This window comes from Haliotis rufescens, unplaced genomic scaffold (genome assembly GCF_023055435.1).
Source record: "Haliotis rufescens isolate VD_foot unplaced genomic scaffold, xgHalRufe1.0.p SCAF_11, whole genome shotgun sequence".
Lineage (NCBI taxonomy): Eukaryota > Metazoa > Mollusca > Gastropoda > Lepetellida > Haliotidae > Haliotis > Haliotis rufescens.
This window is the reverse complement of record NW_025963791.1, coordinates 14,291,438-14,308,907: the sequence shown is the minus strand read 5'-3', so window position 1 is coordinate 14,308,907 and position 17,470 is coordinate 14,291,438. Positions and strand designations below refer to the sequence as shown.

The 17,470-nt window shown below is 40.9% G+C and overlaps 1 protein-coding gene across 1 annotated transcript in view; it reads right to left on the bottom strand.

Annotated features, from left to right (window-relative positions):
* Nucleotides 1–17,470, bottom strand: part of LOC124110635 (AP2-associated protein kinase 1-like) — a 71,249-nt gene that overhangs the window by 30,144 nt on the left and 23,635 nt on the right. The window contains exons 9-15 of the mRNA XM_046469953.2: nucleotides 14,130–14,212; nucleotides 12,839–12,996; nucleotides 10,699–11,240; nucleotides 9,125–9,249; nucleotides 6,371–6,460; nucleotides 5,929–6,062; nucleotides 5,136–5,228 (exon numbers count right to left, since the gene is read on the bottom strand). Of these exons, the coding sequence (XP_046325909.2) occupies nucleotides 5,136–5,228; nucleotides 5,929–6,062; nucleotides 6,371–6,460; nucleotides 9,125–9,249; nucleotides 10,699–11,240; nucleotides 12,839–12,996; nucleotides 14,130–14,212 (1,225 nt within the window). The remainder of the gene's footprint in view (nucleotides 1–5,135; nucleotides 5,229–5,928; nucleotides 6,063–6,370; nucleotides 6,461–9,124; nucleotides 9,250–10,698; nucleotides 11,241–12,838; nucleotides 12,997–14,129; nucleotides 14,213–17,470) is intronic.

Genomic DNA, 17,470 nt, shown 5'->3' with positions numbered 1-17,470 from the left:
TAAGACTGTTAAATACCTTAGAAAATACAATAGAAAAGACAGTTTACTCTAAAGTTTCATATCAAATTACTTAAGAAACTATGAAGACATTTATACATTATCTAAGCATTCTATATACAGAACATGTTTACACTAGAACTATAAATATACACATATTCAAACAAGTCATGAACTGTTTTGAAATAACGATAATGTACATATTTCTTCACCAAAACAACTTCCTGTAATGGTAAACTTTGGATCACTGTTTGGGGCTACTATTTCTATGTAATAGTGAGGTATTCACGAACACAGTACATTAAAAATATTCTGATTGTTGACTAGATTTTGTGTTTCCCCATGTCACCATTGACTATCATTCACTGTCAAAATTTGAGCAAGACTGGCTTGGCCACATGGCAATGCCAACATTAAACCTCATCAGCATAACAAACTTTACTCAGAAACCTCTGACGTAATGCAGGATGATCCTGGTGGAGCTTGGAACATCAATATTACATACACTGGTGAAAAGTATCTTGCCCTTTGGTCATTGGTATAATACACATTTCCTAACTAACATCTCGGCACTATTAATGTTTAGAATTTTTTTTACAACATTCTGACTTTCTTTAGATATACAAGCTTTGTCATATTCAACAATATTACAGCTATATGTTGACAGCCAGTAAATAGTCGAGTGTGGACCAGACAAGCCAGTGACTGATATGAGCAACGATCCATGCCGTCGGAGTACCACACACAACCAACCAAACCATGGAGCATGGCCACCTGAAGCATGTGGTAGCCGTGTATGACAAGCAGAGGAAAAAGTAAACCACCACAGTACAAATATTTTAGTGTGAGAAATAGTGACATAATTTTATTTATTGACTATTTTGAACACTGTTAAGTCTTAATGGCTGTGCACTTTGATGTTGTTGTCGGAAATTGGAATGGAACCCACGAGCTAACGCCTTTAACCACTAGGCTACCCGACCCCCCTGAGTGAGTTAGTGTGTGAGTGAGAGAGTGTGAGTGAGAGTGTGAGTGTATGTTTTGTGTGTGCCATCAATACCTGAAGGGTTTCATAGTAGAAACGCACTTGTATATCATTTGAAATGCATGCCATGTGTTTCCTTGTGTTTACGGTTCACGAACTGTTCTACATGTGCAACGGTGCAAATGGCACGTGCAATAAGCAAAGTGCCATGCAGATATTGTCGAATATCAGCTGGTATATAAACATCAGAATTAATACATGTTTAAGTCCCAAAATCAATTGGATGTTGGTTCTGTGTGATTATTTACTAGCATGTGTTTACAAGGTATCACTGCCATCATGAGAAATATCCGATTCACAAGTACAACCCAATCAACCCATGTTGTGATGTATATTTATACATACGGTATATACTGGTGTATCAAAAATACAAAGAGAAAAACTGTTGAGTGAACCACAACCACTTTGTATTACAACAGTGACAGCAAAAACAGCTACTCTGATGGGTTAATAATTTCACTCCTAAACTAACAATATACCTACACTCTTTATTTCAGTATAAAGTCGAAAAACATCTGCTCACAATCAAACCATATGTGTAAGTTATCTAAAAAGAAGAAGCATTTCAAGAAGAATCGACCTTGAACTAAAGAGAGCAGCTAATCACAAGATAAATTACGGATAAGTCAGATAAATATGTGTTTGATTTTTAAGGTGATTGGGATCCTTGAGGTTGGCTCCCATAGCATTTAGGGACCCTATCCATTTTAAATATTCACCATTAGGGTTACAACAAGGACACCATGACTTTCATGCTTAATTTCAAACACTGAATATCGATGTAATAAACATTCAACATTCAATATTAAACCTTGTATAGGAAAGGTTTCATTAGTGTTCATTTTGTTTGTTCAAAGGCTCCATTTATCGACATTGAATAGTGGCCATGAGTCATCGTCCTCGTGGTTACATCATATAGTGGTAAATAGTGGTGCAATACATCAACAGAATCACTCTTTTTCCAATATGGAGTTACACACTAAACAGTTACCTCCCCTTATTAAATGGATGCATAAATACGTCATACAAATCAAAATCTACAGTTTGAAGGCAAAGATACCATCTTGTCATAATGCCTTATTCTGACTATCATGTACACAACTCAAAATACATTTAAAGAGCACCTGATTCTTTCCTAATACTATTGGTATTCAGTCATGGCATGCATGACATTAATAATAGTAATATGAAAGAATCTGGTATATTTTAACTTCTTTTGAGTAAACCTGAATGGCCATTTTGCTCAGTTCAGTTCAAAATTGCACAAAATGATAATCCATGACTGATCTGTTGTAAATCATAATCTGAGACCCTCAGCTTTGGGGGAACCATTTCATAATACTACAATTATGTAATACCTCATGAACTGACAACTGAAAACTTCATTACCTCAGCACAAATCGGATCAAGTGATTGCATCTTACCGTCTTGTACAGTTTTGAGCAGGAGGCCACTATAGAGGAAATAATTTGGCACTTTCATAATCAGCTTCCAATGTTCACGGACACTTGATAGATATTTGATATGTGATATGCTGTCTAGGCGCATAGCAGAATTGATATGTGGTGATTACAATCAAATAAATAAAACATGTCGTCCTAATCAAACTCAAAAAAAGAGATAGGATTTCAACATGTCAAATTCCCTGTAACATTCCAATGCACAATCAACACTCCCTCCAGCCACAGAGTCTAACAGCTCCATGACAAATCTCTGGAGCAGGCGACTATCAAGCCTCTTCGAACAAGGTCCAGCCAGACATACACCGTCCCGGATAGAAGAACGCTGACGGCACATCTCCATAGCAGCCTGCAAGACCCAGACCAGACATTAGTCATCTGTGGAACACGCAGAGGGACAGACAGAATAGGCGGTGTCACTTTCTACCTCCGTATGTGGAGCAGGAACTGTGAGAGGTGGTTCGGTTGCCATGGCGGTCAGCGGTGGAGGTATTCCCATGCTTGTTGTATCTCACTGCAATAACAACAGCAAGGCAGCCGGCTGTAGAAGCATGCAATCATGCACTGAAAGTTACAGGGAATTGCCAGACATTGCTTTATGTTGGTCTGGCTGACATTCTTTGTACCTAATGCACAATTAGCGATGTAGAGTGAAGAGATAGGTCTGTACAAGAACTGATAGAGCTTTCTAAATCCACATTCAAATCTGCTATGCATAGAAACTCCTGGTACTGAAGTTATCACAGGATTAGAGTTATTAGTGATTTAGTAAACAAACAGTTAGTAAACCATGCCCAAACATGACTACTGAAAATAGTTAACATGACAATGAATCCTTTCATGATGGGGAAATTATTTCACTGCAATAATAAAATGGACAATAGTTACACACTGGGGAATGGGTGGTTTAGGTTGGGCTGTGTGGAATAAGGAAATCACATGCAGACATTTGCCCTTACATGATATTCAAAACTTGGGCTTTTTGTTTAAAATAAACGTCAATGTTCAAAGATGTGTTTCATACACAGGAACCTCAGTATCCTGGTCCTTACACTACTCAAACACAGTTAAAGAACACCTGAGTCTTTCATAATACAGTCCAACATTGTGTCGAAGATGAAGGGACCTATGTAACTGCTTCGGGTTATCCAAGGTTCAACACAACCGAAAATGAGTGAGTGAGTGAGTATGGTTTTACGCCGCTTTTAGCAAAATTCCAGCAATATCACGGCAGGGGACACCAGAATGGGGTCCACACATTGTACCCATGTCGGGAATTGAACCCGGGTCTTCGGCGTGACGAGCGAACGCTTTAACCACTAGGCTACCTGACCGCCCCCAACCGAAAATGATGAATAAAGAGGGAAAACGTGGTGACCATGCTTTAACTTCGAGACAACAACTTTAACAACAATGTTTGTACTGTGGTTAATCTGTCGGTCATCGGAACTAGTCAATATTGACTGAACTTTCATTTACATAAAGGTACGATCTCATAAAGACTATTATCTCCTGTACACTCGAATGAATAACAAATAAGCAGTGACCTGGTTCAGCAGTTTAAATTAACCTCAGCTATTTACTTGTCGATGACACAAAGGACCCGTCCCAAAAGGTCTGAAATTCTACTGGCCCTTGGGATACTTGTAACCTTAGCATGGATAACATGGCCAGGCAGGCTAGAGCCAATTTCTATCCCTGCCTCAGGGAAGTATGGGGTATCAAATCCAGATCTTATCATCAAACATCTGACATGATCAGTTTGTTTCCAGTAATCAATTGACCATAACCAATTGCTTATTTTTTTCTGCATTTTACAGATATTGTCAAAGAACCTGTTGATGTTAACTTATAAGAATCTTGTCCATAAATGAAAACACCTGATTGGTGGCATATTGATCACAGATATGTTTAGGAGTCACGTACATAGCAAACTAACCAAGGGAACCGTTCAATGGGTCGGTAAAAAATTTACTAATATCACTAATTGCATTATTTCTCTTCCGCGACTGGCTAGGAGCACTTACAGATGATCTTTGTATAAGTACATGTAACCAATCGATCTTCATCACTAGAACATCACCATTGAAGTAATTTTCATAGCTAAGGAAAGGTACAGGTTATGTAAAGTTAATAAGGTGTACCTGTTGGAATCTAAAAGATCCAAAAAAGAAATAACACTTTTCAACTGTCTTCATAATCAGTAAATGTCATTACACCATGAGCTGATAATAAGCAGTTGTAATCGGGAAAGTTTGCCCCTTCGTTTCACTGGGACTGATAACCTATTCAACTGTCTAATTGGGTTGTCTAATGAATCATACACTGTATTAATGATGTTTGTATACTAACCTCAAGTTATGCACATTTTTCACTCATGATTTTTAACCCTGCCAATGGAACTATTATACCAACAATTTTGACCCCTGCAAGACAGGGGGTTATTTAACAGGAGCAGCATGTGATGGCTCTGGTCATGTTAGGTGAGAGAGAGCATGGCCCTGTGCAGCTTCTTGCAAGGTAGGAGGAGACGTGAGAGCTGGGAGGAGATTGCAAGGGAGGCCAGAAGCAGAGGCATCATGCTGTGGTCATCTTATGTAATCTAGCAGTGGAACACGTGGATGCAGACTTACCCCCTGGTTTCCTGAAAGGTGCATTTGAGAAGGGATCTGAAGAGTCGGACCCGGACATGACTAAATCTTCTCTACTTTTTACATTGGATATACCTGTAGAAGAAAAGAGACAAGATAAGATACAGCAGAGTAAGTCAGTGAGAATGGTTTTATGCCGCTTTTAGCAATATTCCAGCAATATCACGTCTGGGGACACCAGAAATGGGCTTCACACATTGTACCCATGTCGGAATCGAACCCGGGTCTTCGGCTTGACGAGTGAATGCTTTAACCAAGCCCAGATACAGCAGACAGGAGAAGGGTGTAAACATGGAAAAGAATGTCGCGTTCAAGATTATTGCACTTATATAGCGCCATGTGCGTGCGTGCGTGCGTGCGTGCGTGTTTGGCCGACTGCTTGTAATCCAGACTAATGCCAACTCTATAGTATTCGCCCACTGAGATACTATGCAGCAGTTTAAAATGAATACCCTACTCAGACACACTATAGTGACTTTTACCCTTTAATGGCGAGCTCTCGGCAGGGTAACAACAAGTACCATCTTTTAACGTCTTTAGTATGACGCGGCCGGTGGTCGAAACCCCAACCTTCAGCTCTCTGGGCAGATGCTCTACAACTATACCACGGATGTGCTCGTAAACATGGTAAAACAATAAAGCACTATAATTATTGTGAGTGAGTGAGTGAGTGAGGAGAGAGAGAGTGAAATGTTTAAAGCTGCTGTGAACAGTTTTCCAGTTATATCACAGTGTGACATACCTGTGACAGCTTGGTGAAATTAGGACAACTTACTTGTGTTGGATCCACGCCTTATTCTATCAAACTCTGCACCAAACATCATGTCATCTGAGTTGGCTCCAAAGTTGTCATCACCGAAAGGGTTCCAATCTGATAAATCTACAGATAATGCCCTAATGTGTTCTGACCTGTCAAATGAAAACAAAATATTAATCATCAATCTCAGCTATATGTCATGCTAAGGAGCCACTTAACAATGCTGGGACCTTTTTTCTGGCAAGCAAGGTGGTGGGGAACATAATTTATAAACTATTTATAAAATACATACAATAACAGAGAAATTACAACTTCTAAACTTATTTTCATTTGATTTATTTGTCACTAGAAACCCCCAATCATCCACCAGCTCTTTACTTTTGTAAACCAGAGGGAGCATTCTTTCCAGAAATCCCCAGTGGGGTGAAGGCACTTCTGCTGCCCGTCACTGAAAACTTACAATGGAGGAGAGTGGACTGGTGTTGTGCTGGCTGACTTAGACTTGTTCTCCAGGGGAGCGGACAGAAGGTTGCTGGTTGCATTGTAGGCCCTGTACAAACACAACACATCTCTCATGATAATGACACTGTGATGGACTTCTATCCCTTCCAAAAACATTGTGAAAACAGGTGCCCTGGGCCCACTTGACTGCAAAACTGTGAGCCACCCAAACAGCTTTAAAAAGTAAAACTGGCAAATGTCAAATACCCATATTTAACATGTGAGTGAGTATGGTTTTACGCCGCTTTTAGCAATATTCCAGCAACATCACCAGGGGACACCAGAAAAAGGCTTCACACATTGTACCCATGTTGGAAATTGAACCCGGGCCTTCGGGGGAACACTTTAACCACTAGGCTACTAAACCGCCCTAATTTAACATGTAAGAAGTAGGCAAACTTAACACACCCACAAGTGATCAACAATCAGGTTTACTAACTTTTCGCATTAACATTTCCAAGTTAAGCACATTTAACATTTCGCTGATCGCAAAAGTGCAGTTTAGATTCTCATAGCTGATTTGGCACTTGAAGTGAGTGAATTAGTGACCTAAGGCTGCTTTGAACAGTATTCAAGTTATATCACAGCATGTCAGTTTAATGTGTGAGGAATTCCTGAAGTAAAGGGAAAGGAGGAAAAGAGACATAATTGCGTATTGCTTTGTTTTGGGCTGGAACATTCGATTTGATGTCATGGAAACCGGGAAAAATACAAAATAAACAGCAAAAGTCACCACCAGTTCATGGCTAGAATGACTGAAAGTTTTTTTGAGTTTTGTGGAAACAAACCTAACCCTTATCTGAACTCCATCTTGTCATGGAAATGTGATAAATACAATTTTCAGAAATCCCAAAACATCAAAAGGTACAAGTTTAGCACATACAGTGATCCCTCCCAAGAACGCTACCTTCAGGGTCCAAATAATTGATGAGTCTTATAGAGGATCGGCGGTATAACCGAGATGGAGTCGTAGAGGATAGATGACCAACAACACAGGAAACATGCTCTGCCTATCTGACAAGATCTATGTTGCACGTTTCAGAGTTTTAAAAAAAAGATATGTATAGGAGTTGTTTATGATTCATGGTTTAAAAAAAATAAACTATCAAGTGTTACTTACACGCTTTTAAAAAACCCAAATAGTATCCCTTCAGCGAATAAACAGGTATAACAAACTTGGTGAACAAAAATATGAAATATAAAACATCACCAGAGATGATGATTTACCATTTAAAATGTATTTCCTGCTCTCCAAGGCATTGTTATATATGCGGAGATTATGATTACCGTGTGTATTTTCTCGAAAACTAAGTCAGAAATAGCAATCAGCTGTGCACACGTTTCCTCCCAATCTACCAGTGATTCAGTTAAAAAGTACCCAATGATACAACTTCAAAGAATTTGGATGCAATGATTGGAAGAAATTGTATCTGAAATTATTATTTTATCAGGAATAATATATTCCAATGTCATGTTATTTTAGTTGCAGCTTTCACTATATATATTTAAAATTATAAGAACCATAAGGGCAGCACTTTGGGACAGGTGGTATGCAGGATGTTTTTACGGTGTGTTGGAAAGCCCGAAGTGATACAGATTTCGGACATTTACCATTTGGGTGAAACCCACGAGCACGGGTATGATGCTGACAAACCTAGAAACATAATCAGGGCGAATCGGGATTTGAACCCACAATCATAGGTTTCTGACGCATGTCCGACAGCGAATCACGGCGCCTTAGACGACTGGGCCACCCATGCCCCCTCTACATATGGAACAATTTGACCAGTCACGGTAGAGACTTCCTGAGCTACATGTATTTTGAATGCAAAAAGGTTATGTTGACATTTAATAGTCAACCTGCCTCAAAAATAACTTTTAATGAGTCACTGTATGGCATTTATGATATATGTATCCATTTTCTTGCAAGTAAAGTTTGTTTCAAGACGTCAATAGAAGTAATCTGACTGTGGTCGCTGTAAATAACCGATCACTTTGCACACAATTTCTCCAAAATTATTGACATTATTGAATGAAATTTAGAATAAAATAATTAAAATATATTATGAAAGAGCATAAAAATGTCAAACCTGTGTCTACAACCCCAAATATGTCCTATGAATGAAAGTTTACTAGAGTACATTGTCTAGGTACATTGGAAACAGGAGATGACATATCTCCCTGGTCTGGTGCAATTTGGAAATGGAGTTTGGCTACTTATACCCCACTTTTGGCTCACTGTCAGTTCAGTGAAGAAAAAGATAATGCTCTTCAGTAGTTTTCACTATCCCAATTCATCAAAAGGCACCAGTGCACCACTAGGGTTCAATAGTTAGGGAGGCTCCGGAGATGAGAACTACCCTCATTGGACAGACAGACATGCTGATCGCTATATCCTGCCATTTTTCAAAGTGGTTGCATTAAAAAGGATTGGTTTGTTGTATAACGCTGCACTCAGCAATATTCCAGCTATATGACGGCAGTCTGTAAATAATTGAGTCTAGACCAGACAAACCAGTGATTAATATCATGAGCATTGATCCACGCAATTGGGATCTTCAGCGAGCCTGACCACCCGATCCCGTTAGTCGCCTTTTATGCCAAGTATAGTCGCCTCTTACAGCAAGCAATGGTTGCTGAACACCTATTGTACCCCGGATCATTAAAAAGGACTTTGAGCCAAGAAGGTTTGTCAAAACCTGAGAGCACTCACCTGAATGCACTTCCCTTGCCCCCCATGGTGAGGAATGACGTATCACTGACATTCCGCCGATGAGCTTTCACGTGCCTCTGAGGGGATGCAGGTGGGGTGAGGGCAATAAGAGGCTGGTTATCTTTCTGGAAACAGACACAGGTTTCACTTAGGATTTCATGTGACACACAATTCTGGTGAATCGTTGCCATACAAACATTGTGAATGAACTTTTAAGATTAAATTAAAACCACTGCCAGTGAGTGAAGAGCATGTTGCTAAACACTGTAGTCAGCAAAATACCAGCTGTATCATTGCAGTCTGCAAATAACAAGTCTGGGCCAGGCAAACCAGTGTTTGACAGCATTATTCCTACTGTATCACAACAGCCTATAAGCAAAAAGTCTAGGCCAGGCAAACCAGTGTTTGACAGTAATATTCCTACTGTAGCACAACAGCCTATAAGCAAAAAGTCTAGGCCAGGCAAACCAGTGTTTGACAGTAATATTTCTACTGTAGCACAACAGCTTATAAGCAAAACGTCTCTACAAGTATGAGGAACATGCACCTCTTCTTACCTCAGGTCTCCAGATAAATGTTCTGAGCATTTTGGCAGTCCATTGGGTTTTTAGGCCAAAGAACAAACCATTTTTTTAATATAACTCTCCTAAAAATTCTCTTTCAGATGACATCTAATTTGGAACTACATGTATTCATTTGCTGGCCCAAGTGTTTCTGTCACATGATCTCATAAAAGAGATATGCACTTCTAAGTTAATATAAGCGAGGTGAAGTTCTTTATCACATCATTCACGACAGTAGAATTTATGTTTATGTGATGCCGGAATCCATCACTAATTAAGGATCTATAAACAAATACACAACACAAGCTGAAAGGATGCATTGTGTAATTATGCACCATGTTATTATGCTGTTTGTTAAACTATAACCCATACTTGTATGCAAGCAACTCAAATTAATTAGGTAGAGGTGCCTTATTTTGTTATATAAAACAAAGATGCAGCTTCTCTAGAGCTGTCACCTGGATTTGGTTTGGTTTGTTGTTTTAGACTCTACTGCAGTGCACAAGAGGACTATGTCCTGCTTACTGCAACTGAGACAGGTGTTGTCGTGAGCTTATGCAACATTTGGCGGCACATGCACTGAATAAACTTAGAATTTACCTGAAACAGCATTTTAAGCAGAATTATTTAAAAAAATGTCTACCCATTGGTATCAAAATACCCAGGAGACTTGGTTGGTTGGTTTGTTGTTTCATGCCACACTCAGCAATATTCCAGCTATATGACGGCAGTCTGTAAATAATCAAGTTTGGACCACACACTTCAGTGACTGATATCATGAGCATCAATCAACGCAATTGGGATCGATGACAAGCTTCAACCAAGTCAGCGAGCCTGACCACCCGATCCCGTTAGTCGACTCTTATGACAAGCGTAGTCGCCTTTTATGGCAAGAATGGGTTGCTGAAGACCTGTTCTACCCCAGATCTTCACGGGTACTGTCACTTGAAATCCAAACAGGATTAGACAGTACAAACATAATTAGGCCAGCAACAGCCACTGAAAACACACCTGATCATCATCAACTGTGTTCATCTTTGGAGGAGGAACAACAGGCTTTTTAAACATATCCTCCTGCGTTGATACACATGGTGGAGTGGTCTCTTTCTGTTGTTGCTGTTGCGGTTGTTGTTGTTGTTGTTGTTGCTGCTGCTGCTGCGGTTGTTTTAATTGATGGTGATGTAGGTCATCATCAATCTGTATTAACTGTCCTGTTTCTACAGAAGTAACACCAACACCCCCTGCTCCCGGCTCTTGGAATGGGTCAGAGAAATTGGCAGGGAACATTAAGTTTTCAGCACTATGAGACTGTGAGATAGCCTGCTGCTTGTACTGGTCACTGAGGACATGTTGTAATACTGCAGGGGGTTGGGACGAGTACATCTGGGAGCCCTGGGGTACAGGCAGTTGCTGCTGACCCAGGAACTGCATCTGTTGTGAGTTGAAGACAGGTGCTTGCCCTGGGGGGTACTGTGGTGATGGCTGTTGAGGGTACTGTGGGGAGGGTGCTAGGTGCTGCTGCCCAGCGTAGCTTGGAGACGGCTGCTGGGGATCTGGTGACAAACGCACAAATGATGTTATCTAAAGAACAAATGATGGTGGTCAAATCTTTGTGTCATATGACGAAGAATAAGAAAAAGGTCTCATCAAAAGTTGAACCTTAAAAAAGCACTGAAAACATCCGACCAAAATGTAGAACTTCAATTGTCACAACCCTAATGATAATTTCAAACACTGCTTTTCATTATGTTTGTTAGTTTGTTGTTTAATGCAGCACTTGGCTAATACACATCAACTTGTCTAAAATCTCAAACATTTCTTAAAGGCTAAATAGAATAATAGTCTTGGTTCTCAGGCTCCACCCGCATCATCATAAAGCCCAGCAATGTTTCATTTTTATTTCTATTTTTAAAAAAAATAAAGTCTTTAAACATTCTGCGTCTCGAACACACAACCCAGGCAGTGAAATGCTACAATACTTAAGAAGAAGATGATTTTGTCGAAATCATTGTAAACAAAATTTGGTTACACACTGGCTTGAACAACCAAAAAAACAAAACCACCGTCCACCAGCACTATATATTCAAAAGTCATTGCCTGAGAACCAATACTTTTAATTTTTTTAAGCCTAATTTATTGTTGTATATATTTATTATCATCAATATCTTGATTATAGCAGGGATGCCAACCCAAATTGAAGCTCTGGAGTAATCGGGATACAAAACAACAACATAATTTCATGTAAAAAAGCATGATGTTAATGGTGCCAGGATGCGTGTTTTGCCTCAACATTTTCGTTAGGCCCAGATGTATGTGGAACACAGGTACATGTGCACTGAAGCTAGTAATAAAGTCAATCAGGACACCATCACTATTTGAAAAATAAGGCGATAAAGCTCAAAATAAGCAGAAGAAATGACTGCTTGTATTTGAATGGTTTAATATGATATTATCAGATTATACTTTGAACTTAAATATCAAAGCAATCCATAAACACTGAAAAAAATGGATAATATTTTTTAACCTCTACAAAGTTTTATAATGAGGTGCGACAACTCTATCAGTGACATCCATCGGGGCCGCATTAAGAAAGCACGTAGTATTTTGTACAGCTTTGGCAATTAAAAATCATTTTAATTACCAAAGCATTTCATTCAAGCTTGTGTGAGCGGTCAAACCCCCAATCATATTACGAAGGGGCAAAAAGGGGCGTCACAAAAACTTGTGAAAGGCGTTAGACTATATCCAGTATACTGCATTGTTGCCGAAACACATGGTCAAAGCTCCATATTCATAAAATTCATCATGCAACAATACATTTTGAACTTGTAGAAAGACAATATTGGTATAAATGCAATTAGTTCCCTACAGAAAGTGTCATGTGACCGGTGCATGAACAATTTGATCTCAGTGATATTTTATGCATTCAAATAATTTGGGGAAAAAATGTCAAAAATCGTAATTTGGGGACAAGCATAATAGCGTAAGTTTAGGCTCAAAAGCGATATTATTTTGCCAAAAACATAATGGTTGGTTGGTAATATTACCAATTTACTTATATTTTTTAATAGATTATTATTCCTAGTAATGGAACGGATACATTGTTCCACATGGAAATGATGAAAGTATTGAGGTCAGCTTGTCAACGTACCAACAGGTGTGTTAGGGTTGCTGGCTGAGGGTCTTTTCCTCGGCACTATAGCAGTCTGAATGGGCAATCCAAGACCTCCACTCTGAGGCATTGCTGACCCCTTCGGCCTCTGTCTAGGTGTCACGCTCGTACTCTCTATTGATGATGATACCACCGACCTGCACAGGAGATACAACAGTTAATAATTATCTAGGTCGCAAGCAAGCATACCCACTAAACCCTAAAAAACGACACTGACTAAATTCTTTTTTTTGTTAACCTAATAATATAATAATAATAATAATAATAATAATAATAATAATAATAATAATAATAATAATGTCTGTTTGTTTGCCACAATGAATAAAGAAGTTGTACTCTGTACGTCTACTCTTTGTTTGTTTGTTTGTTTGTTTGTTTAATTGTTTAACGCTGACTCAGCAATATTCCAGCTATATGAAGGCGGTCTATAAACAACTGAGTTTGGACCAGATAATTCAGTGATTGACAACATGAGCATCGATCCATGCAAATTAGACACCTCTTACGACATGGACATAAACAAAGAAGAGACTATATCCAAGACTCACATATACCTCATGTCTTTGACTTTAACTAATTAATGGACTGGATGGAAATAAAAAATAAAAAATTCCATGTCTTTCAAATACAGAACAAAATCTTTGGGATCGATGACATGTATCAACCAAGTCAGCGAGCCTGACCACCCGATCCTGTTAGTCGCCTTTTACGACAAGCATAGTCGCCTTTTACAGCAAGCATGGGTTGCTGAAGACATATTCTACCCCGGAATCTTCACGGGTGTATTGTATATAGCAATGTTTCGACGTAGATTCTTACACCAGCTTGATAACTGTGTAAGAATCTACATTGAAACGTTGTTAGATGCAATAAACCAGAAGTTATCCATAAATTTGTACGTTTTCTCATTTAGAAGTTGAAAGATCAACACTGAGCAAGGATAAGAATTAATGGATGAACAACTTCCTTATTGTAATTAAGAGTGACGTTTCAGTGTAGGTTCTAACACCAATATCAAGCAAGTGAGCTTACGGTGTTGGAAAGTACACCGAATCATTGCTCCACATTGTAATAAAGAAGTTATTCATCCATAAATTCTTATCCTTGCTCAGTGTTGAGCGTTCATATCTCTAGGAGTACACATAGTAAAAAAGAGATCACCAAATCTATTTTGTAATTCAAAAGTTTTAAGCATGAAATAATGGCAAACAAGAAAATAAGTCTGGTTTGAGGTGAAGGCAGGTTTTTGTAGGAAGGCAGGATGACTTACTTCTGTGCTGTTGTCCTGGTCTGGCGCGCCTCTGCCTCAGACATGGGTGTAGGAAGAGAGTTCATGTCTGGTGTTGTAGAAGACTGGAAGACAGGTACACAATACTAACTCAGTCAACGGCAGCAGCGGATTCATGTCAGTGTTAGAAATTATGCATGAATGTCAGGGGGCCTGTGTCATAACCTTAGGTTACAGATTTCGAGGGTCCCCAGATCCCAACACAATATGAGATCTCAGGGACCCCAGCACACTGCTTAATTTCCAACACTGCAGGTCCACACCAATATGCCCCTACTCCCTTGAACAAGTTATTAGGATATCACACCTGTCACTGGCCCTCCCACTCTCTCTATTAAAGAAACAGTCAAAATAAGAGAGGACTTGATTTCCCTTAAAAAGTCAGCATAACACACAACAAATTTTTATTGTCATAATCAATCCATTTCTATGAGTCTACACCATAGTCTACGATATCACCAAAACAAATAACCCAATGTATCGACCATCATCTACAGATATTACTATCCGAAAATAATATATACTGAGGGAAACAAATCAGGGAACACCACTTTATCACACTGTTCCTTTATTTATTTCCAGATTTTCACCCACAGAGCAACTCAAAGCATGCAAAAACCAGGAAAAGAATAAAGGAACATGTACTTTCATGTGTTCCCTTATTTGTTTCCCTCAGTATAGTACCAAAATAGGTCACACTAGTGGCATAAGGTAGATACTGTATAACAACCAATGCAATGGTACAGAAACATGTAAATACAAAACAGTCGTAACATTATATTCATTCATGACAGACACTTCTACATGTTACTGAAACAATGATGCAAGACTTGACTGCAAACAGTGAGTTGCAAGAGTATGTGGCTCAATAAATGTGACTAAGATATCAAGGAGGGATGTTTGTCTGCCTGTTTTCAGCCACAGTATTACCATCTTAGTAAAATCTAAATATTTTTTACATTTGTATACTTATCCTGCATTACTCCGTATTGCATTTACTGCTATGTTTGACAGAGAGACGAACTGTGTGAGATCCAGCTGCTGAAGAAAGTTGTCCCAACCAGCCCAGGAGGCAGCGCCCTCTCACAGTCGGCACGTGACCCGGAAGTCATGACGTCACACAAAAAGACATAACTGCTTTAAACATAACATCTGAAACTTCGTGGGGAGGTAGCGTAGCGAAAGGGAGGGCACTTAGACTTCGTAATGCAGGATAAGTATACAAATGTAAAAAATATTTAGATTTTACTAAATTTTTTAACTTATCCTGCATTACTCCGTATTGCATCTTTATCAGACGGCTTGGGCGGTGGGCATACTTGCAGATGTGAACCATATTAAACCCTCGTCAAGGTCCGATGAATCCGCACCGCATACAAGTGATGACCGGAACATCTACGACCATTCCTGTCTTCAGGAAACAAGAGTCGATGCAAAAACGAAACGCCCGAATAGGTAACCGAAATACAATGAGGCGTGTAGCCAAAATATATAACTTACCGAAGAGCGAAAGCGAAACGCAGTAGAACCTAGAGCTAATCTGAGGTGATAAACACCAGAGAGTTCGACGGGCCCCGCTCGGGGAATCGAAGAATCAGCGGCGTCGGCGGCAAAATCTACGACCAATCCCAAGAGCGAATGCGAAACGCAGGAGAGCCCTCTAGGCTGGAGGCAAGGAACACCGGTGAGGTCGACGGGCACCGCCCAGGTACCAGAGAAGCAGCGGCGTTGGCGTCGGCGCCGGTGTCCACATCTACTACCATTCCTGTCGTCAGGAAACGAGAGTTGATGCAAAAAGTAAAACCCGGATAGGTGACAGCAATAGAATGAGTCGGGTAACCCAAAACTAAAACTGACCTAAGAGCGAATGCGGAACGCAAGAGAGCCGTCTCGTCTGGGGTGATAAACACCAGAGAGGTCGACGGGCCCCGCTCAGGGTATCGGAGAATCAGTGGCGTCGGAGATAGATGACCTGTTGGGCTACAACCAGGGACCAAAACTTTGAACGCCGGCGACAACTTTCAAGGCTACATCACGGAAGTAGTGGTTGGTGAAGGCGGTGTCCGATCGCCACGAACAGGCTTCCCTGAACGACGGGATGGAACAGTATACCGTGAAGAATCAGTGTAAATACGATCGCCCTGATCTCATTTTATTTCAGGTAATAGCCTTTGGGGGGAGGGTCCAATCCGGCGGCTCATACGCTTTAAGGATGACCGCCCGGAGCCACAGGGAAAAGTATTCCGGCTGACCAACGACAGCGACGAAGGGGAGACCGGCAGAAAAAGGTGTTTCCTAGACTTGCGGCAGTCTTTAGATCGTAGAATAACCTTCAGTGCCCTTACTGGGCATAATGACGCTCATCCTCATCCTCGGCACCCGCACTGGACGAGGGGGGAGGGGACAAGGAATGATCTATCAGGCTGTCCTGGGAGTTGAGTCTTTACGCTGACGTCCCAGTACGGTCCATGATGAACGGCGCCCTGGGTACCGCATTCGAACCGGGCATGGGAGACGTCGAGGGCGTGCTGTACATGGACTCGAGCGGCAGTAGTCAAAACCAGTAGAAACACCCGTCTTCTACTTAAGGTCGTAGAAGGAAGACGAGGGGAGTGGTTCGAAGGGCGTTGAAGACCACATTCAGATCCAACGCAGGCGGTCCAAACTTGGTCTTCAGGTCTTCAAGACTGAACGAGCGCAGCCAGGCCCGTAGGTCGGGAATTTTCGTCTTTCTCCGATCGTCCGGGATGGCCAGAACGGAGTAGATGGCGACCAGGTATGTGGGGGTGGTAAGCCCTTCAACCGATGGGTGCTACACAAGTACAGAAGGAACTGATCCAGGATCTGCGGTGACGCTGTCATCGGATCCTGGTGTTTGTCAGAACAAAATGCCTGGAACAAGCATCATTTATCAGCATACAGTCCCCCTGTAGATGGACGGTGGGCTGAAGCAATAGCCTTGGTCGCTCTAGCCGAATAGCCCTTGGCTTTCTGCATGTGTGTCAGGCGTGCAGACGATAACATGCGGGTATGAGGGTGTGGCTTCTCATTCTAACAGACCGTGTGGATGGAGCAGAAGGTTGGACCACACCGGAAGTTCCAGGGGTTGTCTCTGGCTATGTTTCGGAGGTCGATAACCCAACTTCTGGCTGACCAATAAGGCGAGACCAAAGTCAATGGCAGAGGTCGAGTGGCCTGGATCTCTGAAGAACCGTGGGAGGGAGAACCGGAGTCGGAAAAGCGTACGCGCGTAATCCTTCTCAGGAACGATGGAAGGCTTCGACTGCCACAGCGGTCGTATCCGGCACAGGTGGAATGGAAGA